This window comes from Crocuta crocuta, unplaced genomic scaffold (assembly GCF_008692635.1).
Source record: "Crocuta crocuta isolate KB4526 unplaced genomic scaffold, BGI_CrCroc_1.0 scaffold145, whole genome shotgun sequence".
NCBI lineage: Eukaryota > Metazoa > Chordata > Mammalia > Carnivora > Hyaenidae > Crocuta > Crocuta crocuta.
Window position 1 is genome coordinate 663,540 of NW_027530857.1, and position 25,428 is coordinate 688,967.

The window sequence follows — 25,428 nt, forward strand, 5'->3', positions numbered from 1 at the left end:
CTTGCACTACTGGTGGGAATGCAAACTGCTGCAGCCACTGTGAACAGTGCCTCAAAAAGGTAAAAATAGAACTACCTTATCATCCAGCAATCACACTACTAGGTATTCACCCAAAGAATACAAACACACTAATTCAAAGGGATATATGCACCCCTATGTTGATGGCAGCATTATTTACAACAATGGAAGAACCCAAGTGTCCATCAATGAATGGATACAGAAGATGGGTTTTTTGTACACACACAGTCAGTCATGGGGCACGTGGGTGGCTCAGTTGGTTAGGCTACCAATTCTTGATTTTGGCCCAGCTCATGATCTCATGGTTGGTGAGATCGGGCCCTGCATCAGGCTCTGCAGTGACAGTGTGGATTCTCCTTGGGAATCCTTCTCCCTCTCTCTCTGCCCTGCCGGCTTGCACTTTCTCTCTAAACAAACAAACGTTGGGGCGCCTGGGTGGCTTAGTCGGTTGAGCGTCCGACTTTCGCTCAGGTCATGATCTCGCGGTTCGTGGGTTCAAGCCCCGCGTCGGGCTCTNAGTTATTTCAATCCACAGAGTGACGTTACAGGGGATGAAGGTGGGCAGACACCACCCTAACCAAATGGTCCTAAATAATGGGACAGACAGACATCATGTGCCTCCGGATGGGATTCAATGCAAGAACATATGGACGTAGTGCATAACCACAATCTAATAATGAAGAAAGGGTTTCAAGGGTCACGTAACTAATCTGTATTCCTTGTGAATGTCATGGCCACGGAAGACAAAGATCAAAAGACTGGGCTAAATTAAAAGAGTCTCAGGAGACAGGGTAACTATGTGATCTAAGGTCTTCCAAGAGATGAAGGGCAGCACTGAAACAAATGCAAAATCTGAATAGGGTCCACAGACTGTAAACAGCACTGTTTCAATGTCAGTTTCCTGATTCGGACGTCTGCACTGTGGTTACAGAACACCCATGTTTTTAGGAAGTATGTACATACTGAAACACGCAGAGGTAAAGGGGCGTCACATTTGTTGCTTACTCTCCAGTGGTTCCAGGAGTAAAGGTTGTGCAGACAGAATGACCGTGAATGTGATGTAACGTTGGTGTTTGAAGAAACTGCGTGAAGGATCTATGGGAATTCTGTGACTACTCTTGGAAGAGTCTAAAATTATCTTAGAGAAAAAAAAAGTTCTCCCTATCGTACAGTGACCACGTCAACACTAACCCTGTCTACACAGGGGCAGAGACCTTGACATCTGTGCATTTAGGAAATGTGTTTGGGCTGCGCTTCAGGAGCCCCAGAGATGGGGTTTGTACCCGCTGAGGCACTGATGGGAATCCTGTTCCGTGCGGAAGCGCCTCTCCTCAGCAGGGGGCCGCTCCACGCCCAGGCCTGCGTGTGCGGGAGCTACCACAGAGCAACTGCCGAGAGTCCTGGCCTCCGAACGATGCGCAGCACGCCTCAACTCCAAGCCCTAGCTCGGCTCCCCAGAACCAACACGATCTCCGCCTGTCTGCTCTGTGCCCTCGTCCCCTACCTCTCTCCTCAGGACTCGCTGCTCCTGCCCCTTCTGGCCTTCTTGCCCCTTGAAGAAGGGCAGCCCATTCCTGCTCCAGTCAGTCGTGCGTGCACCCCCCGCCCCCAACCCTGTGTTCAGAGCACCTTCGGCACAGANGCCTGGCTTTTCCTGACGGCACGTCTCACCTAACGGACCACGTGTCCGCTGCTGCGCGCTCCTACTGTGCCGTGACCCCCACGTGGGCAGGGGCTCCCCGCCGTCTCCCCAGGGCTGGACGCAACAGGCAGCAGAACTGAGCTGAGAGGACGAACAAATGCAGGCACTGCATCGAGTTTTCTTTACATCTTAGTATAAGGAGCATTAAAATGACTAACACTGGGGGCGCCTGGGTGGCTTAGTCGGTTAAGCGTCCGACTTTCGCTTAGGTCATGATCCCGCGGTTCGTNCGCTGCACAAGCAGGGCCTCGATGCGATCTGGCCTCACCAGAACGTCATGCTAAGATCCTGCGGACTCACAGTTGCATCAAGTGACCCTGTGTTACCGGCACCTACCGGCACGACCCCGCACCGCCGCCTCCCCCCGGAGCAATCCTTCTGGATCACCATCTCTCTGTGTGACCCTGTGCAGGCCACACCTCGCAGCAGAGCACCGCCTCCCTGTGCCCCTAATGCCACTGGAGCCACAGTGGGATCCTGCACAAGCACCCCTCAGGTGTGGGGCTGTTTTGTCAGACCTTTCCCACGTGTGGCTCCAGGTCCTGAGAAACCTGGGCTAACCCCGGCTACAGTTATATTTACCTTATAACAGGGGCTAAAAATCCTGCTTGAATTTTGAATGAATTAGACATTTTAATTCACTAGGGGTGTATACATTTTAAGGCTATTTCTGAAAGCCATTTTATTCTTTTAAGATTTTATTTTCAAGCAATGTACATCCAATGTGGGACCTGAATCAACGCCCTGAGATCAAGAGTCACACCTTCAACTAACTGAGCCAGTCGGGCGCCCCTTATAATCCATTTTAAAAAATGATCTCCAAAACACAGAAAATAATCCCTAATATTGAAATGCAGTCTCACCTCTTCAAGGGAAGATTCTAAATTCATTCCAAAAGCAACTCCCATTAGTCCAAACAGTGAAAGAGAGAAGGTTCCCATGGTCAACTGTAGGTTCAGCCTCATCATCACATTACGGTGGCTGGAGAGAACATGTACTTAGATGAGACGGGCCCACTGACCATACACAGTGATTTCACGAAGTAGTCTATTAATGCCACACAGATTAAATCTATACCTTAAAAAAAAAAAGACATACTGCCATGTAGCATTTATAGATAACGATGATGTAACTGCTCCTAAAAATGACAGTTCCTTAGAAGCTTTATCACTTTATGGAAACTAATTTGACAATAAAATATTTGTAAAAAAAAAAAAAAAAAAAGAAGCTTTATCACTTTAGACTTACTTTAAAAGAAAGTATTCACTGGCTGTTTTACAGAATGCTTTTTTACCTGTCCAGATTGATGAATATGATACTCTGCGAATCATCAATCAGCACCCTGAGTTCCCGAGCTGCATTGGAAAGATCGTCAGCTAAACGGTAGTAGTTTTCCAACAGCAATTCCATTTCTTCTGCATGGTCGATTCCAGCACTGCTCTTTTCACTTTAATTAAAAGCATTAACATAACTAACACACCCCTAATACATGCATCAGACATTCATACCAAAAAACTTCCTGAATCTGTATACAATATTTAGCTGCCGATGACAAAATTGGCCTTTGTCTTTTCTAGTATTGTGATTGAGGCCAGTGTGTGAGTGGCTTTGTCAAGTGCCTCCAAGCACTATGAGAGTAAGCAGGGGGCACGGCTGTATTCCAGGGCCCCAAGTCATGGGATTCTCATGCAAATACGCACTACCAGCTACGGGAAAATCCAGATGTGTAAATGCTGGTGAAGGAATACAAATTAGTGCAAATCAGGTAAAACTAAAAATGAACACAGAGAGCATTATGTGTTTATCTTGGAAAGGAAATGTCATTTTCCCATATGAAGAAAAATGTTCTTGAATGATGTCAACAGTTATCTTGTGCCCTTTTACTTACACGCCCCACCACCCCAACATAGAGAATAAGCAGGAGTGAAGTGCTCTGTAAAAGATACTTATACAGACTATGGAAACTATGGGCATCACAAAGATGTCTCCATTAATTTCTAAAACTCATCTACAAAAACAAAAAAATATTCTGAGTACTTACAAAGTAAACATTTAACTTGAGTGTGCATACGGAGAGTGAACGATTTCTAATTTTGTAAGAGAAAACATTTATAAGATGAGCAGTAGACAAGACACAGAATATACATCCATGTCTTCCCATCCGTCACTGCACTCTCCCCATCCCCGTGTGACTACCTCTCTCTCCTCCGCTGTGCTCCCTGCGTTAAGTTGTTTGGGTAGATGTGTGGGCACATTTGGGGCCAGTCCCTCAAAGATAAAGGTAATGGTGTGTTTACACTTATCATAGACCAGCACATTGTGCACCCAATATATCCTGGTTACGCTAAGATGAAATCCATATGGGGACACAGTGAAACAACTGGGGATAAGAGGTGCCTCTATTTTCTGCTCTAGAGAGAATGTTCCGTTCTCTAGGAAAAAAACCCCTGAAGAAGACAGATCCCAGCAAAATGAGTAGCAAAGCACGACTACATACTCACAAGACTTGCGGGTCACTCCACTTGCTGAGGCAGAGCTCCTCCAGCAGCTCTTCTTCATCCAAAATCTCCAAAATGGACTCTTTGAAAACTTTGATATCAGTTTCTAACTCAGACAGACTATAAGAGAAGGTGTATAGAAATGATCAATAACATAAACTTACACACACATTTCACTTTAAGAAAAGTGCCTTTTGTAAAAGTATCTTATCAAGTAGATCACATATACACTGATGGTAAACACTGACTTGTAAAAAAAAAATTTGGATATTTACCATGCACATTGAGAATCAATTCCAAAACCAAAAATACATTAAAGACCCTGATGCAGCATTTCATACAAAACAGCTTTTCAATAAACATTAATCTGTGTGCCGTTCTTAGCTCAACTTCCCACCGAGGTTACTTTCCTGTTTTGAAAGTATGGAGGGTAAGTCATTACCATTACCAAGACTTGTTGGTATTTTTAAAATAGGTAAGAATCACACTAATTTTGTATCTGAATTTATGCAACACATTTCACTGTTGTGTCTACATTCCAAATAGGTAAGTTACTTGTATTTACCTCTTGCCATTTTGAAGCAAGATGTGCAGTTTGCTTCTGTCCACAGAGGAATGTTTGGGGTCCACTAAAGCTTCCAACGTCTCAAGGATCAGTGGCTGCAAAACGCTAAGTTTCCCCTGAAGAGTGCTGATCTAGATAACAACATGACTTTCATAAGAATTAAAATAGTCTTTTTAGAATACTCAGGGTCAGTGAACCTTCTGATTAAATACAGAAACCTGCAGTAGCTGGCAACACAGCCAGTGCTGGAATGCTGACACCAGACGACTCAAGAACTACATCTACCGGGTTATGAGATAACCACGTGTGATGTCGTCACCGGCCTTGCACTTGGTCCGCAGGGAATCAGCTCCCCTAAGGTCTTCCCCTGTAAACGTTATGAAAGGAACGCAAGACTGACGGACTAAAAGGAAACCTACCATTCCACGTTTACAACACATATTCTACAGTTGATAACCCGTGTTCTCTGTCAACAGAATGCAGTTCAAAATTCCTACATAATAAATTCTTCTGAAAACTAAAACATAACTTGGGACTTTAAAAAATAAATCAGTGTCAAGTCAAAAGTATACCTGTTATTCAGGTAAACAGAAGCATGGCAGGCATTCAGCAGGAAATCACTGACAGAGCTATCCCAGTGGGTAGATACTGATACATGAGGTGGCGCATAGTATAACAGAATTAAGCAGTAATTAGTAAAGCTCAGTCTCAGCAGGAGCTCCGGAGAGCTTCCTCAGCCTGTGTCGCCTGTCACTGACCCTGGCTGCACCTTCCCTCCTTCTCTCCCTCCCCTGCTCCAACTTGTCACCTAGCACTGGCTGGAACTAGCTGGAGCTCCTTCTTCATTACCCAGAGTGAGCGCGGGGAATGCAGAGCAGGGCGGATGAGAGAGAAGGGCCTAGGTTCACCAGGTCCTCAGCCACTGTGCGCGCTCTTCCTCTGCGCCCCTCCCTCGGTCTGGTGAGCAAGCTCCCAGGACCAACTGTCGCATGCAGCTTGTTCCTGACTAATACTAACCTAATGGGGGAGGACAGGTTGTGAACAATTTGTGGGGGCCCGGAGGCCAGTGACCACCCTTGTTCAGGGTCTGACAGGGTCCCCAGACACTCAGTGACTATCAACATAATGGGGAAATCAGTAGAAGAATCACACATGGTTCCTGTGTCAAATTACGTCTCAAACAAAGCACTGTACAAACAAGGTGTGGTGTGCAAAGTATTAGAATGATTTGAACTATAATATTTATCACGTGTGTGCACTTTTAAAATAGACAATGTAGTTATAGAATAAAATGGAATATATTTAAAACTTTTTTGATATGTTCTTTTCTATCATATTTAGGATGTTAAATATTTTGAATTATCACCCCTGAATATAGTTATCAACACTGTATAAAGGACAGCCAACTTAAAATGTGCTTATGGGAATGTCCTAATAGGATTCTCAAAGAAACTTTATAAGCTATACCTAGAAACCTTAGATCTATTTGATTGGTTCATACAGCTTAAGAATTAAGGACTTTGTCTATACAGAGCCCTTAGAGATGGTTTTATTTGGAGGCGGGGTGTGGCTAGGGAAAGCACCGCTGCAACAATACCAACTCGGTCTTCCTGCTCAACAGAATTTTAAGCAGGAACAGGGGTGCTCAGTCCGTTAAGCATCTGACTCCAGCTCAGGTCATGATCTCATGGTTTGTGGGTTCAAGCCCCATGTCGGGCTCTGTGCTGACAGCTCAGAGCCTGGAGCCTGTTTGGATTCTGTGTCTCCCTCTTTTTGGCTCTCCCCCCTCTTGCGCTCTGTCTCTATAACATTTAAATGCATGTTAAAAAAGTTTTTTTACATAAAAAGAACAAAATCAAGAACCTAAATAAAAATACAGGCTTACCCAATATTGTAGAAGTGCTTCTATAGCCCTAAACTCAAAAGGTAAAGGGTACGTGACAAGTTGTCCTTCTCCAGCCAACTGCGAAGGAAGTTCCCGGAATAGCCATTGCTCTAAATTTAAATTACGATAATCTAGTATCAGAAGACACTCTGGAGTTATCACAGCTTTCAAATACTGTAAAAAAAAAAAAAAAAAAGTATGTATACACAAACACATACATATGCGTATATGCAAGTTATAGAGCTGCAAGAGAAGAGTAACATTCATAAAATAGGGTTTAATACTGTTTTAATCTTGGATTAAGCCTAAACCAAATCATTGTTAATCTTTTTTTTTTTAAACCCTAAGATACATTTTTTTAAAGAAAGAGAGCCTAAAATATATGCAAGTTTTGATACCTCTAACTCTCAACAGAACTGGAATCAAACTACATATTAAGACTTCTGGGTAATCATGAGAATAATAGGGAACAAAGAAAAGGTTTTCTTAAAAATCATGTATTGGGGTGCCTGGGTGGCTCAGTTAGTTAAGCGTCCAACTTCGGCTCAAGTCATGATTTCACGGTTCGTGGGTTTGAGCCCCGCGTTGGGCTCTGTGCGGACAGCTAGCTCAAAACCTGGAGCCTGTCTTGAGATTCTGTATCTCCCTCCCTCTCTGACCTTCCCCTGCTCAAGCTGTCTCGATCTCTCAAAAATGAATAAAAACATTTTTAAAAAAATTAAAAAAGTCATGTATTTAGAGGACTTTTAGAGATGACTTAATCATAATTAGTTTGGCTGAAATGGGAAAGTTGCCTTTTTAAAATGTAACTAAAACATATGAAGCTATTTGAAAATATAAAGATAAAACATGGCCTTAATGCTCTAATTTAGAACACCATGAAATTAGAAACTTATTCTAAAGACTGGCATCCTTTTACTTCAGGGTAATTTAGTAATTTAATTTAGAGTCATATAGATGGGTAGCCTGTGGCCACTGTATTAGTGGTATAAAAATAGATTTTTCACATTTTTTCTTAACATTATGAAAATTTTTATACAGATAAGTTGAAAAATTACACAGTGAACATCTATGTACATATTTAGACTGTACAATTAACATTCTGCTAAATTTGGTTTATCACACACTTCTCCATCACAGAGATAATTTCTAAAAAAATGATCGGGGAAAGAAAGTTATTTTAATTCCAGTAAACAGTATATTAGTTCCAGGTGTACAGTATAGGGATTCAGCAATTCTATACATTACTCAGTGTTCATTATGATAAGTGTACTCTTAATGCCCTTCACCTATTCCACCCATCCCCCCACCCACCTCCCCATCAGGTGACCATGAGTGTGTTCTCTGTAGCTAAGAATCTGGTGGTTTGTGTCATTTTGTTCATTTTTGTTTCTTAAATTCCACATGAGTGAATACGTACGGCACCTGTCTTTCTCTGACTGACTTCTTTCACTTACCATTACATTCTCTAGCTCCATGCATGTTGTTGCAAATGGCAAGATTTTATTCTTTCTTATGGCTAATATTCCACTGTGTGTGTATACCACACTTTATCCATCTAGTGATGAACACCTGGGTTGCTTCCATAATTAGGTTATTGTAAATAATGCTGCTATAAACACAGAGGTGCATATATCTTTTCAAACCAGTGTTTTCGTTTCCTTTGGGCTAATATCCAGGGGTGTGAGTGCTGAATCATGGGGTAGTTCAGTTTCCACTTTTTGAGGAAGCTCAATACTGTTCTCCACAGCGGCTGCACCAGTTCGCATTCCCACCAACAGTGCACGAAGTTCCTCTGTCTTCACATCTTCACCAAAACCTGCTGTTTCTTGTGTTTTTGATTCTAGCCATTCAGATAACTGTGGGATAATATCTCACTGTGGTTTTGATTTGTATTTCCCTGATGATGAGTGATGTTCAACATCTTTTCATGTTGTCTGTTGGGCAACTGTATGTCTTCACTGGGAAAATGTCTGTTCATGTCTCTGCTCACTTTTTAATTGGATTATTTGGGATTTTTGGTGTTGAGCATGGACTGGAGACAGAACCAGAAGTGCCAGGCCCTGGGGAACAAGGGGACACTACACAGGACCTCTTCTTCATAAGAACATTACCTTCAAGAACAGGAGATGTAGCTGACCTTCTTATACACAGAAACAGGTAGAGATACTTATACAAAATGAGAAGACAGGGAATTTGTCCCAAATAAAAGAAGAGGACAAGGCTGCAGCCAGAGACTTAAATAAAACAGATATAATTAATAAACCTAATGGAGAATTTAAAACAACGATCATAAGGATACTCAATGGACTTGAGAAAAGAATGGAGAACATCAATGAGATCCTTGACAAAGAGATGAGGAAAAATAAAGAGATAAAGGGCTCAAAAATGAAAGGAGAAACATTTTGCTTGATGGAATGAACAGCAGGCTCAAGAAGCAGAGCAATGAATTAATGGCCTAGAAGAAAGAGTAATGTAACCAAGTTATAGAAAAAAGAGAAAAAAGAATTACGCGACAGGAGAATAGCCTTAGGGAACTCAGTGATTCCATCAAACGTAGTAAGGTTTGTGTTTCAGGAATCCCAGAAGAGACAGAAAAGGAGGTAGGAAATTTATCTGAAGAAAAATAGCTGAAAACTTCCCTACTGTGGGGAAGGAAACAGATATCCAGATTCAAGAGGCACAAAGAACTCCCAGCAAAATCAACATAAGCATATCCACACGAAGGCATATTGTAATTAAAATGGCAAAATACAGTGATAAAGAAAAATATTAAAAGCAGCAAAAGAAGACAGTTACATATGAGGGAAACCCCATAAGCCTATTAACAAATTCTTTTCAGCAGAAATTTTCCAAGACAGAGAGATGGCATGGTATCTTCACAGTACAAAATGGGAAAAACCTGCAGACAAGAAAGAAAACTATCCAGGGGCGCCTGGGTGGTTCAGTCAGTTAAGCATATGATGTCAGCTCAGGTCATGATCTTACAGTTCATGAGTTCAAGCCCCAAATCAGGCTCTGTGCTGACACTCAGAGCCTAGAGCCTGCTTTGGATTCTGTGTCTCCCTCTCTCTTCCCCTTCCTTGCTTGTATTCTGTCTCTGTCTCCCAAAAATAAACATTAAAAAATTAAAAAAAAAAATACTCTATCCAGCAAAGCTGACATTCAGAATTGAAGTAGAGATAAAGAGTTGCTCAGACAAATGACAACTAAAGGAGCTCATGGCCACTAATCCAATTCTGCTAGAAACATTAAAGGCGAATCCTTGAGTGCAAAGACCAAAAATGACAGTATGAAGGTAAGAAACACAAAAGCAGTAAAAATGAACATTTCTGCAAAAAACAAAATAAAAAAACCAGTCAAGGGAACTCACAAAATAAAAGGCCATAAAATATGACACACATAGCTAAAATGGGAGGTGGGGGTGTAAAGAATGGGTCCAAACGTAAATGACCAACTTAATACAGACTGCAAAAGATGTTACATATAAACCTAGTGATAACCAGAAATCAAAACTAGTAACAGATACGGAAAAAATAAAGAGAAAAGACTCCAAATATATCACTAAAGAAGCCTAGCAAACCATAAAAGAAAGGATCAGAGAAAATCTTCAAAACAACCACAAACAAATGACATGAATGGCATAAGTACATTATTTCGAATGTAAATGGACCACATACTCCAATCGAAAGACACAGAGTAACAGAATGGATAGAAAGCAAGACCAATCTATATGTTGCCTGCAAGAGACACATATTTCAGACCCAAAAACACATGCAGATCAAAAGTGAGGGAATGGACAACTGACGAATGGATCAAGAAGATGTGGTTTATCTATACAATGGAATACTACACGGCAATGAGAAAGAATGATATCTGGCCATTTGTAGCAACATGGACGGAACTCCAGGGTGTTATGCTGAGCGAAATAAGTCAGGCAGAGAAGGACAGATACCGTATGTTTTCACTCATATGTGGAACAGGAGAAACTTAACAGAGGACCATGGGGGAGAGGAAGGAGGAAAAATAGTTGAGAGGGAGGGAGGCAAACCATAAGAGACTCTTAAATACTGAGAACAAATTGAGGGTTGATGGGGGTGGAGGAGAGGGGAAAAGGACTGATGGGCACGAATGAAGGCACCTGTTGGAATGAGCACTGGGTATTCTAAAATAACTTGACAATAAACTATAAAATAAAGATCTAAAGAAAAGAAAAAAAGTGAGGGATAGAAAAGCATTTATCATGCACATGGAAGTGAAAAGAAAGCTGAGATAGCAATACTAATATCAGATAAAATAGACTATTTTTTTTAGCTTTTATTTCTTATTTTTTTACAAATAGTTTGTCATATTAGTTTCCACATAACACCCAGTGCTCATCCCCACAAGTGTCCTCCTCCATGCCCATCCCTCCTCCCCCCCACATCCATCAGTCCTCAGTTTTTGTCAGCATTCAAGAGTCTCTCATGGTTTGCCTCTCTCCCTTTCCCCCATTCCCCCCCTTCTTCTCCCCCATGTTCCTCAGTTAAGTTCCTCCTAATCCTCCTATACGTGCAAACATATGATATTTGTCCTTCTCTGCCGGACTTCTTTCGCTCAGCATAACAACCTCAAGGTCCATCCATGTTGCTACACATGGCCAGATTTCCTTCTTTCTCATTGCCATGTAGTATTCCATGGTATAGATAAACCACATCTTCTTGATCCATTCGTCCGTTGACGGACACTTAGGTTCTAAAATAGACTTTAAAACAAAGAATGTAATTGGGGCACCTGGGTGGCTCATTTGGTTGAGGACCTGACTTCAGCTAAGGTCATGATCTCGCTCACGGGTTCGAGTCCCACATCAGGTTCTGTGCTGACAGCTCAGAGCCCGGAGCCTGCTTCAGATTCTGTGTCCCTCCTCTCTACCCTTCCCCAACTCATACTCTGTCTCTCTTGTTCTCAAAAATAAACATGAAAAAACAAAAACAGAAACAAAGACTGTAATAAGAGATGAAGAGGGACATTATATAATCATAAAAGGGATAATCCAACAAGAAGATGTAACAATTGTTAATATTAACGCACCCAACAAGAAAGCATCCAAATACATAAAATAGATACTTACAAACATAAAGGAACTAAGTGATAATAATACAGTAATAGGATATTTAACACCCCACTTACATCAATGGACAGATCATCCACACAGAAAATCAAGAAGGAAATAATGGTTTTTTTGTTTTGTTTTGTTTTTTTGAGAGAAAGACAGAGAGGCAGAGAAAGAAACAGGGCTCACCCGAAGCAGGGCTCGAGATCACCTGATGTGAAACTCAAATTCACAAACCATGAGATCATAACCTGAGCCGAAGTCAGATACTTAATGACTGAGACGACACCCAGGAGCCCGGGATACAATGGCATTGAATAACATACTGGACTCTCGATTTAACAGGAATATTCAGAACATTCTATCCTAAAACAGCAGAATATACATTCTTTCCAAGTGCACATGGAACAGTTTCCAGAATAGATCACATATTTGGCCATAAAAGAAGCCTCAACAAATTAAAAAAGATCAATGTCATACCATGCCATCTTAAGAAAATATCTGGAAAGAATGCAAATACATGAAGGTTAAATAATATGCTACTAAACAATGAATGGGTCAGTGGGAAAGAAAAGAAGAAATAAAGTACATGGAAACAAATGAAAATACAATTGTTTAAAATCTTTCAAGTGCAGCAAAAGTGGTCCTAAGAGGAAAGTATACAGTAATACAGGCCTATCTGAAGAAGCAAGAACAATCTCAAACAATCTAACCTTACACCTAAAGAAACTAGAAAAAGACTGACAATGCCTAAAGCCAGCAGGAAAACAGGAACTAAAGATTAGAGAGAACTATAAGCCAATACCTCTGTGAACACAGATGCAAAAATCCTCAACAAAATACTAGCAAACCAAATTCAACAATAAATTAAAAATCATTTACTACGCAGTAAAAATCATTTACTACGATCAAGTGGAATTTATTCCTAGGATACAAGAGTGATCCAATATTAGCAAATCAATCAACATGATACATCACATCCACAAGAGAAAGATTAAAAACCATATGCTCAGGGCGCCTGGGTGGCTTAGTCGGTTAGCGTCCGACTTTCGCTTAGGTCATGATCTCGCGGTTCATGGGTTCGAGCCCCGCGTCGGGCTCTGTGCTGACTGCCAGCTCAGAGCCTGGAGCCTGTTTCAGTCTGTGTCTCCCTCTCTCTCTGACCCTCCCCTGCTCATGCTGTCTCGCTCTCTCTCTCTCCTAGAAATAAATAAAACATTAAAAAAAAACAAAAACAAAAAACAAAAAAAACCCATATGCTCATTTCAACAGATGCAGAAAAAGCATTTGACAAAGTACATCCATGATAAAAATCCTCCACTAAGTAGGTTTAGAGGGAACGTACTTCAACATAATAAAGGCCATCTATGAGAAACCCACAACGAACATCATCCTCAATGGTGAAAAACTGAGAGCTTCCCCTTAAGATCAGGAACAAAACAAGAATGTGCTCACTCACTTTTATTCAACACAGTACTGGAAGTCTTAGCCACAGCAATCAGACAACAAAAAGGAAAAAATCATCCAATTTGGCAAGGAATAAGTAAAACTTTATATGATATACCACATATAAAAAATCCTAAAGACTCCACTACAAAACTGCTAGAGCTGACACACGAATTTAGTAAAGCCACAGAATACAAAATCAATGTACAGAAATCTGTTGCATTTCTACACAGAGATGATGAAGCAGCACAGACAGAAATTTTAAACTCTCTGCCCCTCCCCTGCTCAGGCACAGTCTCTCTCTCTCTCTCTCAAAATAAACAATTTTTTATTACAAAATAGAAAAAAGATACCTTGGAAAAAACCTAACCAAAGAGGTGAAAGACCTGTACTCTGAGAACTATAAAACACTGATGAAAGAAGAAATTGAAGACAACATAAAGAAATGGAAAAACAGTCTATGCTCATGGATTGGAAGAATACTGTTAAACTGTCTACACTACACAAAACATACATTTAATGCAATCCCTATCAAAATTGCCAATGGCATTTTTCACAGGGCTAGAATAGAGAACCTAAAATTTGTACAGAACCATGAAAGACAAATAGCCAAAGCAATCTTGAAAAAGCAAAGCAAAGCTGAAGGCATCACAGTTCTGGACTTCAAGATATATTTCAAAACTGCAATAATCAAAACAGTAGGGTACTGGCACAAACACAGACACACAGACCACTGGAACAGAGCACAGAGCCCAAAAATAAACAAACGATTATATAGTCAATGTTTATGAAGCAGGAGAGAATATCCAATAGGAAAGATGGTCTTTTCAACAAATGGTGCTGGGAAAACTGGATAGCAACATGCAAAAGAATGACACTGGACCACTTTCTTACACCATACACAAAATAAATTCAAAATGGATTAAAGACCCAAATATGAGACCTGAAACCACAAAACCCCTAAGAGAGAACATAGGCAGTAACTTCTCTGACATCTGCTATAGTAACATTTTTCTAGACAGGTCTCCTGAAGCAGGGAAACAAAAGCAAAAATAAACTAGTGGGACTACATCAACATAAAAAGCTTCTGCACAGCAGAGGAAACAATTAGCAAACCTAAAAGGCAACCTATGGAATGAGAGAAGATATTTGCAAACGACAGAGCCAATAAAGGGTTAGTGCCTAAAAGAACTTATAGAGGACGCAAGATGGCAGAGAGGTAGGGAGTTCCATGCCTCTCGCTCACACGCATCTCTCAAACAGAGAAGGCCTGAAGTCATAGGACACTGAGCTGCAGGAGTTTGGGAAGAGAAAGAGAGAGTACACTGGGAAGGCAACCTTATAGGACACAAAAATCAATGTACCAAACTCGGCTGCATTTTTATACACCAATAATGAAGCAACAGAAAGAGAAATCAAGAAACTGATTCCATTCACAATTGCACAAAAAAACCATAAAATACCTAGGAATAAACCTAACCAAAGATATAGGAGATCTGTATGATGAAAACTGTAGAAAACTTATGAAGGAAATTGAAGAAGACACAAATAAATGGAAAAACATTCCATGCTCATGGATTGGAAGAATATTGTTAAAATGTCAACATTACCCAAAGCAATACTACCCAAAGCAATCTACGCATTTAATGCAATCCCAATCAAAACTGCACCAGCATTTTTCTCAAAGCTAGAAAAAACTATCCTAAAGTTTTTATGGAACCACAAAAGACCCCGAATAGCCAAAGTAATGCTGAAGAAAACCAAAACAGGAGGCATCACCATCTCAGACTTTAGTCTCTACCACAAAGCTGTAATCATCAAGACAGTACGGTATTAGCACAAAAACAGACACATAGACCAATGGAGTAGAATACAGAATTCAGAATTGGACCCAAAAATGAATGGCCAACTAATCCTTGACAAAGCCGGAAAGAGTATCCAATGGAAAAAAGACAGCCTCTTTAACAGATGGTGCTAGGAGAACTGGACAGCAACATGCAAAAGAATGAAACTAGATCACTTTCTCACACCATACACAAAAATAAACTCAAAATGGATAAAGGACCTGAATGTGAGACAGGAAACCATCAAAACCCTAGAAGAGAACGTAGGAAACAACCTCCACCGCAGCAATTTCTTACTTGACACATCCCCAAAGACAAGGGAATCAAGAGCAAAAATGAACTATTGGGACCTCATCAAGATAAAAAGCTTCTGGAAGGGAAAGGAAAGAATCAATAAAACTAATAGGCAACTGATGGAATGGGAAAAGATAGTTGCAAATGACATATCAGATAAAGGGCTAGGATACAAAATCTATAAGGAACTCCCCAAACTCCACATCCGAGAAACAAATAATCCAGTGAAGAAATGGGAAGACATGAACAGACACTTCTCCAAAGAGGACATCCAGATGGCCAACAGACATATTAAACGATGCTCAGCATCCCTACATCAGGGAAATACAAATCAAAGCCACACTGAGATATCACCTCATGCCAGTCAGAGTGGCTATATCAAATCAGGAGACTATAGATGCTGGCGAGGATGTGGAGAAACGGGCACCCTCCTACACTGTTGGTGAGAATGTAAACTGGTGTAGCCCCTCTGGAAAACAGTGTGGAGGTTCCTCAAAACATTAACAATAGAACTCCCCTAGGATCCACCAGCAATAGCGCTGCTAGGAATTGACCCAAGGGACACAGGAGTGCTGATGCACAGGGGCACATGGACCCCAATGTTCATAGCAGCACTCTCCACAATAGCCAAATCATGGGAAGAGCCGAAGTGTGCATCAATGGACGAATGGATCAAGAAGATATGGTTTATCTATACAACGGAATACTACGTGGCAATGAGAAAGAAGGAAATCTGGCCATGTGTAGCAACATGGATGGACCTTGAGGGTGTTATGCTGAGCAAATTATGTCAGGAAGAGAAGGACAGATACCATATGTTTGCACGTATAGGAGGATTAGGAGGAACTTAACAGAGGACCATGGGGAGGAGAAGGGTAAAAATAGGTGGGGAGAGGGAAGGAGGGAAACCATGAGAGACTCTTGAATGCTGAGAACAAATTGAGGGCTGATGGGGGTGGGGGAGAGGGGAAGAGGGGTAATGGGCACTGTTGGGATGAGCACGGGTGTTAAATGGAAACCAACTGGACAATAAACTATTTAAGAAAAAAAATAAATATAAAAAAATAAATAAAAGAACTTATAAAACTCAACACCCAAAAAAAGAAATAGTTCAATTAAAAATGGGTAGAAGACATGGACAGACATTTCTCCAAAGAAGACATACAGATGGCCAACAGGCATATGAAAAGATGTCATTATCACTTATTAGGGAAATGCAAATCAAAACTACAAGGAAATATCACCTCACACCTGTCAGAATAGCTAAAATCAACAACACAAAAAACTACAGATGTTGGCGGAGGACGTGGAGAAACAGGACCCTCATGCACTGTTGGTAGGAATGCAAACTGGTGCAGCCACTGTGGAAGGTCCTCAAAAAGGGAAAAATAGAACTACCCTACTATCCAGCAACTGCACTACTGGGTATTTACCCAAAGAATACAAAAATACTGATTCGAAGGGATACATGCACTCCTATGTTTACAGCAGATTATTTACAATAGCCAAAATATGGAACAGCTTAAATGTCTGAAGAATGGATAAAGATGTGAGAGAGAGAGATATATATATTATTCAGCCATAAAAAATATAGAAGTCTTGCCATTTGCAAAGATATGGATGGAGCTGAAGAGTATAATGCTAAGTGAAACAGGTCAGAGAAAGACAAACACCATGTAATTTCATTCATATATGAAATTCAAGAAAGAAAAAGGAGCAAATGAAAAAAAAAAAAAAAAGACAAACCAAGAAACAGATTCCTTAACTATAGAGAACTGATGGTCACCAGAGGGGTAGGTGGGGGGACGGATGGGGGCAATAGGTCATGGGGATCAAGGACTGTGCTTGTCATGATAAGCATTGGTGATTAAATTTTTTTTTTTATATTTTTATTTATTTCTAGGAGAGAGAGAGACAGCATGAGCAGGGGAGGGTCAGAGAGAGAGGGAGTCACAGACTGAAACAGGCTCCAGGCTCTGAGCTGGCAGTCAGCACAGAGCCCGACGCGGGGCTCGAACCCACGAACCGCGAGATCATGACCTAAGCGAAAGTCGGACGCTTAACCAACTAAGCCACCCAGGCGCCCCTAAAATTTTTTTTTTTAATAAATAAAAATTTTGCTGGTATTTTCATAGAAATTGCATTAAATCTGCAGATTGCTTTGGGTAGTTTGGACATTTTAACTATCTGTTCTCCCAATCCATAAGCATGGAAATTTTTCCATTTCTTCATGTCATTTTGAATTTATCAATGTTTTACTTCTAGGTATTTTATTATTTTTGGTATTAGTATTGCTATTTCTGATACAATCATAAATGGGACAGTTTTCATAATTTCTCTTTCTACAACTTCATTATTAATGTGCAGAAATGCAATGGATTTCTGCATAGTGATCTTGTATCCTGTGACTTACTGAATTCATTGATCAGTTCTAGTAGTTTTTTGGTGGACAAAGACTTACTTTTTGAGTGCCTGGGTGGCTTAGTCGGTTAAGCGTCCGACTTTCGCTTAGNGACTTTTTTGAAGGGTTCTAGCTACCAATAACAAAAGTGAAGAATATTTTCTGAAAACTGCTTCCATTATTAGTTTTTTAAAAATTCTAGTTAAAAAGACAGGAACCTGCCTTCAAAGACATTTTAAAGAAAGCAAGTCTCATGTCTACTGGAGGGCCAGTACCATTGAGAATCAGGTCTCCTCACCTATTCCTGAATGCTAGACATTAGCCCATCCAAATTACATAGGTTCGAATTTATTCTGAATCACTAAGGAAAGTTAAATTATATTTCATGTACTCTGAGTAGGCAGGAGAGGACTCAATTTTATTTTATAAAGCTTTCTGTTAAAATAAAAAATTTAAGATTATAAATTTTAAGGGATATTCCTGGGCTATTTGAAGAACCAGAATATGTTGTTGGTGGCTACAGTTATACTATGACGACACATGACTGTATACAACTGGAAATGTCTATTATAAATCAAGATTCTTTCTCTTATCATTTCAGAAACTAGAAACCCAATTCAAACAGTGAGAACAGAGAATGCAGTCAGAACTCTTCCAACATAAAACAGAGCAAGAGTTATGCCTACTGAATGTAGGTACAGAATTCATGGAAGAGTTACACTCATGACAACATGTTATCTTATCAAGTACCCTATGTTTCACATATCTGTTGTCCATACAAAATTACTTTTAACCTAGATACTGATCAAGACAGCTAGGAAGGAGAGAAGTGCAGAGGACATAAAACCCTTTACCTCCATTCTCATGATGATTCTATTGTTTCTGGTTGTGATGCTCATCACATGCTGAAACCTCAAATCTCTGGCTTGAAGACCTAATTCTTGATATAAGTCAGTTTTCTTCTTTTCTATAAAAGAAATATTTTTAACAAGAGTGGGCCAAACCTATAAATGGAGGAGTTTAGTTTTCTATCAGATCACCCCTCCCACCATCATCAAGATCCCTTTCTTACCAGAAACAAGCCAAAATGAGTCTTTTTAATAGCCATTTTTACCTCAAAAACATATTCAGGCTAAATTTGGTCAAACTCTAATAATTTTTTTGTCTTATCCATACTTTATAAAATTTCTTTGTACCTAGAAGCCTCTTGGGACCAATATAAAAACCACAGCCATACATAATTAGGATTTAGAATATTGATTTCTAGCTCTAGAGATGGGCCATCTTTTTGTTTTTAATACTGTTGTATAGAACTACATTTCCTGTTTTCTCCTCAGTATTTTAAACCTGTGAACTGATATTTTGACCTTCTTGGCTCTTGGACTAACAGAAAATGAGAAAATAAAGTCAGTTCTTCACCAGCTTGTCCAACCTGAAAACTAAACTTATTCCCTAAGAGAAAGCATGATGGAGGAAGAAACTCAAAAAACGATACAGTTACAGTAGCATCTGACTGGTAGTGTGAAATCACATCCATGACAGGGCTCAGAGCTCGAAGTACAACAGTCATTTGAAGGACAGAATGAGCAAAACACACCCAAATGTCCCAGGAGACCTCAGCAATGGCGGGAGCGGGATCACGGGGCTAGAAACGCACAGGGGGCCTGCAGGCTGCGTCTGAGGTCAGACTGTAAAGTGATGTCTACTGTGAAGTTTCATTTTAAAAAGTGCCTGTCCATAAGAGTGATCTCGGCAGAGTGCCATCTAGCACCCGGTCCCTCCTGTCTTCTGTCACCCATTGCCACCACAAGGTCAACAGTACTCTGTAGGTCTACCTTGCATGTGGAACAGAAGATGCATATGTAGACTAGGGCAGTGAGAGGGAGACTAAAGAAGAACAATTAAATGGGCTCCAGCTGCATTCCAGCCTCTGCTCTCAAAATGTCCCTTTAACATCCTCTTAGAGACAAAGTGGCTCCTAACAAAAAAACAAAATCCAATTCTGTGAGAACATGCACAGTCCAGTACGGTCAGTTCCAATTAGGATGGACGGACAAATGTTGAAGGCAGATCTCTTTCCGTATACCCAAAGACACAAAGAATATCCTACTCAAAACACTACAATTTTTAAATTTCATCAGAGTCACTCATTCAATGACTAAAGAAAAGTGATTTATAAAAAAGAGTAAACATACTCACCAAAGGAAGTAACGTTTCCTTCTTTGTCAAATTTTGTCTGGAGAGAGAGAATAAAAACAGAATATTATTTTCTCCGAGTATACTATTTCTAGTATTATGTATGTTCTTGTATCTCCCAGCTACGCAAATGCACCATAAGTGCAAATGCAGATAAACCATAGCAGCTTCTTTAGGTTAAAATAGTCAGGAGTTAAGGGTTAAAAGAAGGTCTTTCTTCTGCTAGGACAAATGTGGTCTTGGACTAACTTTCTGTGTCGGTTCCACTGGAAATCTGATAGAGTATCAGCTGTGTTACAGGCAACATTGCTTCTGGTCAAAATGCCCGATACCCGCTGGACTGCGCAGGACCAGGAAGACTACAAAGTACCGATACCTCGTGGTAAGCCGTGGCCCTGCTTTCCCTGGAGCGTGGTGGCTCTTGTCACCGACAACGTTCCTTGTGGAAGCCTGGGATGGGCCCTGGAGGTCACCGGAGACACCAGCACTACAAGGCATGGGGCTTATAAGCCAAGGTGGAACTCACAGCCGCCTTTAAGAACATCAACTCCTCGCACCGAGCTGTCACATGGGGTCCAGAGAAGCTGCCGGATGGCTGCACGGCCTCTTCTGAAAAGGACACATCTCGTGCTGCCTTCTGTGTTTCCCATCCTTTATCTTTCTCAACAGACTGAGACCGACTGTGGCTCACCTTGTGATTCTACGGATCTACCGGAGGCTATCAAGTCTCTCTGATGAGTGTAGTAGAATCAATAAAGATTTACTGAAAAGGCCTCTTCTGAGAGGCCTTTGGAGAGAGGACTGGATGCAGAAAATCTCTGTATTTCTCAGGAAGCAGAGGGAACATTTTTCTGCAATACTTGTCCACAAGTCCTGAATACTTGTCAAGTGTGAATGTGTCAACTAACAATGAATCACCATGTACGAGACTGAATTACTGTTAAATATGCATTTTCAGAAAGACTCTAAGATATAGTTGAAGAAAGAAAAGCTGGGTTATTACCATGGAAACATATGCATGCTGTGTTACTAGCAAAAGAAGAACATCCCACAGTACACCTTTTAGCTTATTGTTCATGAGCAAGATAAGATCAATACAAATATGAGTACCATAACCCATCAGTGTTAAAGGGAAAGTTTACATAAAAAGGAGCTACTTTGTGTAATACAGACTAGATCTCCTCAAATTTCTTTCACAAATACATAGGCCAGCTGAAGAAAATTTGAAAATAAAGTAAAACTCATCACCCAAAATGACAAATTTTAGAGAAAACCATGCCAACATTTTCCTGAATATCCTCCCAGCCTTTCCCCTTCAATACATTCATGTTCACACACTGCAGTGCAGTCGCTCCTCCTTTTCTAACTTAACGATACATATTTTTGCAGGTCAATATTTACCATTTTTCTTTAATGAGACATTTTGACAAAAAAGATCATACAAAGTATGATTTTTAAAAAAAGGTGATCTTATGAAGTAACATCACCTAGAAAGTGAGCTGATTCGTGAGCTCTCCTTTCAAATAGTGTCAACTGATTTTAAGTGTTCATCGTACACAATGATTTCACCTGAAAAGAACCTTCTTTCAGCATTTAATTTCTGAATTTATTTTTAAAAATTTTTAATGTTTGTTTATTTTTGAGGGAGGGAGAGAGAGCAAGAGAAAACGAGAGCGCAAGCAGGGGAGAGGCAAAGAGAGGGGGACACAGAACCTGAAGCAGGCTCCAGGCTCGGTCAGCACAGAGCCTGATGTGGGCTTGAACCCATGAACTGCAAGATCATCACCTGAGCTGGAGTCAGACACTTAACCGACTGAGTCACCCACGTGCCACAGATTTCTTAATTTATTTTTTTTTCTTTTCTAAATGTTTTATTTCTGAGAGAGAGAGAGAGAGAGAGAGAGAGAGAGAGAATCCGAAACAGGCTCGAGGCTCTGAGCTAGCAGAGCCCAACGCGGGGCTTGAAACCACAGACCGCGAGATCATGACCTGAGCCAAAGTCAGATGCTTAACCAACTGAGTCACCCAGGCGCCCCTCTGAATTTATTCGTAACTAAACTGGCCAAATGTTACAAAACCTTGAAGAGTGATAACTTTCACAACTAATTCTGGGGGTTATCTTGTTTCATATAGGCTATAAAGAAAAGTTCCTACGTTAATAAGTCTAAACAATAATGATGATAATGGCTAGTATATATAAAATGCTTACCATGCATAAGACATTATTTTATGGTTTTATGCCGCTTCCTTATTGGTGTGTAAAAATGCAACAGACTTCTGCACCTTGATTTTATATCCCGTGACTTAGTGAACTCATGTATTAGTTCTAGCAATTTTTTGGTGGAGGTTTTTAACAGAGAGTTTCATGTTGTCTGCAAACAGTGAAAGCTGGACTTCTTCCTTGCTGATTTGGATGCCTTTTACTTCTTTCTGTTGTCTGATTGCTGAGGCTAAGACTTTCAGTACTATATTGAATAGTAACGGTGAGAGTAGACATCCTTGTCTTATTCCTGAATCTTAAGGATTTCATACACAGTTGTGAGTTAATTTGAACTTCGCTAGGTACTGTTTTTTAAAATCATTGATTTTTGAGACAGAGACACAGAGCATGATCATGGGAAGGGCAAAGAGAGGGGGACACAGAATCTGAAACACGCTCCAGGCTCTGAGCTGCCAGCACAGAACCCGATGCGGGGCACGAAACCACAAACCGTGAGATAATGACTTGAGCCGAAGTCAGACGCTTAACCGACTGAGCCACCCAGGCGCCCCATCACTAGGTACTATTATCTCCAGTTTACCGAGATAATAAACTAAGGTAAAACTAAGGCACAAAAATGTTACCATACCTTGTCCAAGCCAAGTCCCCCCAGTTAATAGAGGCAGAGCTGAGTTCTGAATTTAGGAATGCTAGTTCAGAAAAAGCACATTTTTTAAAATTTAACTGTTTTTTAAAGTTAAAGCCCTACAAAAAAAAGTCACAGTATCTTACAACCAACTCCGATGCGACATTCACCTAGATCATCTTTTGCTATGATTCTGCTCCAATGGACTATTTCTCTTTCTTAGATATGTGTGTGATACACATTAATTCTTATTATTTTACTCATTTGTCTCCCTGAATCATTTCAGACCATTGCAGAGTTCATGAACCCTTGAAGCATACACTCTTAAATACTACACTTTTCCGCTTCAACATGTTTCTGCGTATATTCAATTGTATAGCATGGTTTCAAGTCCCTGTATGGCTAACAGCCTTCGAGGACATCTAAACATATTCACAGGGAAATCTTGAGAAGGAAGTGCTGAGCTGTGATTTGAACGACCAGTTCTAGTATCAAAAGAAGACCTCTGCAGTCAACATCAAAGTTTCAATGGTGCTTGCTCTTAAGCAAATCTAGGTGGGACTCAGGTCACCAGCTAAGTAAAACACAGACAACATGACTAACAAGTGTAATGATTCACTATAAAACAAAAAAAAATCAGTATTACCTTGGCTGACCAGTCTACCCCAATTAAATTTTTTTTTAATGTTTATTTTATTTTTGTGTGAGAGAGATAGAACATGAACAGGGGAGGGGCAGAGAGAGAGGGGGACACAGAATCTGAAGATAGGCTCCAAGCTCTGAGCTGTCAGCACAGAGCCAGAAGCAGGGCTCCAACTCAAACTGCGAGATCATGACCTGAGCTGAAGTCGGCGCTCAACCGACTGAGCCACCCAGGTGCCCTTGCCCCAGTTAACTTAAGTAGAGGAAGTACTTTCTGTAAGTCATCAAACGTACCCTCCATACTCACCACAGTAAACACTGGGGCTACGCTGGCTAAAGTGGCTTGAGAGACATCAGAAGATCTAAACCGGTGCATTTCACCTGAAGAATAAATCAGAGAATCCTCTGTGGTCATACAGTAGGTTTCAACATATGGCTAAGATAGAGAACTCTTACAGTATGTGGAGATCTTCAGACTATTTTCTGGAAACTTTCCCAGATGAAAAAGAACACTCTTGTTAATTTTAACACTTGTAGGTGATTATGTTGAATTTGGTAGGGAATGATTTTTGAAAGTAACAGTAGGTGAGGTACCAGAATATTTTATGAATTCCAACCACCTTTTCTCTAATGACTAGTGCTATCTCAGAGTTCAATGCACAAACATATTACACTGTTCTGAGATTAAAGAAAATGTCCATTTTTTTGCATAATTTAAAAAGACACCTCATGAAAATGATGTTGGTAGACGTATTTTAGAAAACATACATCGCAAGTAAAACCGGTTTCAGCATTCCAGGATCAGGATTATTGGATCTCTCAGCTATGAAACTTACAGATTTTACTTCCATGTATTAACTTTTCCACATGTATACTTTATACAGTGAATAGTTAGGAGATAACCCACTGAACTGGAATGCAGATCCCATACGTGTGAAATACATTTATGGAATAACTCAATGGTCTGGAATGAAAACAAAAAATCCTTATTTGAAAATAAATCTATTTAAAAAATGTAATCACTCAGTTGGAGTTCTGAAGAATAACCATGCCCATTTAATGACAAAGTATGCTGTATTCAAAATACTAAATATAAAAGGAATGGGCAGATGTAAAAAACAAAATTATCAATTATTTTTTGCTTCCAAAGTAATCACACAGACTGCACGGAATGTGTAGACATATTCTCATTTCCGATCTTATTCCTTCCCATTACATACACTTAGTGACTCATGTAATTTGTTAGCATCAGAGGCTTGTTTCCCCTTTACAAAACACAAATTAAATTTTAAGAGTCAGGTGAACAAGGTAAAAGAGCAATAATGAGTCAGCATTTGCTAATCAACCACAAGTTAAAGAAAGGTGTTTCCAAACTGGGGATTCTGAATCTCAGTGCTAGTCCTGAAACATCAGAGCTGCAACTGGGTTCCCAAGCATTATTAAAGGAGGGGAGATGGGGTGTGCCCCAATTCACACTCTGCTCAGCCTGAGAAGGACGTGGTGACGGCGAGTTCCTTTGGAAAGCTTTCAAGAAGAAAGCTGAGAGAAGTTCATTGGAGGGCAGAGCCGTACTTTCGAGAAGCCACACACTGTAACGTCGCCCGTTTCTGAGCAGCACCCTCACCCACATTCTCACACGCGTGAAAAGGCGATCATGCGGATCACGTGCTGACAGTATCAACAGCTCCGACTCCNACTAAGGGCGTCCGCGGGAGCAACTCTTACTACTAAGTCTCCAAGTTTTCAGCCTCTTTTATAGGTGCGTCCCCATCCGTCGCTTGAGCAACAATCAAAACGCTACCAGTCTCCATTCGGAAGGGAAGAAAGACTGGGAACAGAAAGTAACACTTAGAAAAACATTTCAGGTGGACGAACCCAATCTCTGCTCCAGAGCTATCGTAAGGACTTGGTGAAACTCTAAGAACATTCTCGGCCCGGGAGCACTGCAGAGGGAGGGGCGCAGCGAGGGGCGCGGGGGACCCCGGCGCTAGGCGGACCC

The 25,428-nt window shown here is 40.6% G+C and overlaps 1 protein-coding gene across 1 annotated transcript in view; it reads right to left on the reverse strand.

Annotated features, from left to right (window-relative positions):
* Positions 1 to 25,428, reverse strand: part of MRS2 (magnesium transporter MRS2) — a 34,309-nt gene that overhangs the window by 8,659 nt on the left and 222 nt on the right. Inside the window, exons 1-9 of the mRNA XM_077769561.1 lie at positions 25,364 to 25,428; positions 23,737 to 23,810; positions 19,945 to 19,981; positions 18,600 to 18,712; positions 6,669 to 6,842; positions 4,784 to 4,914; positions 4,222 to 4,338; positions 3,015 to 3,167; positions 2,584 to 2,701 (exon numbers count right to left, since the gene is read on the reverse strand). The exon at positions 25,364 to 25,428 is cut by the window's right edge and continues 222 nt beyond it. Of these exons, the coding sequence (XP_077625687.1) occupies positions 2,584 to 2,701; positions 3,015 to 3,167; positions 4,222 to 4,338; positions 4,784 to 4,914; positions 6,669 to 6,842; positions 18,600 to 18,712; positions 19,945 to 19,981; positions 23,737 to 23,810; positions 25,364 to 25,428 (982 nt within the window). The remainder of the gene's footprint in view (positions 1 to 2,583; positions 2,702 to 3,014; positions 3,168 to 4,221; positions 4,339 to 4,783; positions 4,915 to 6,668; positions 6,843 to 18,599; positions 18,713 to 19,944; positions 19,982 to 23,736; positions 23,811 to 25,363) is intronic.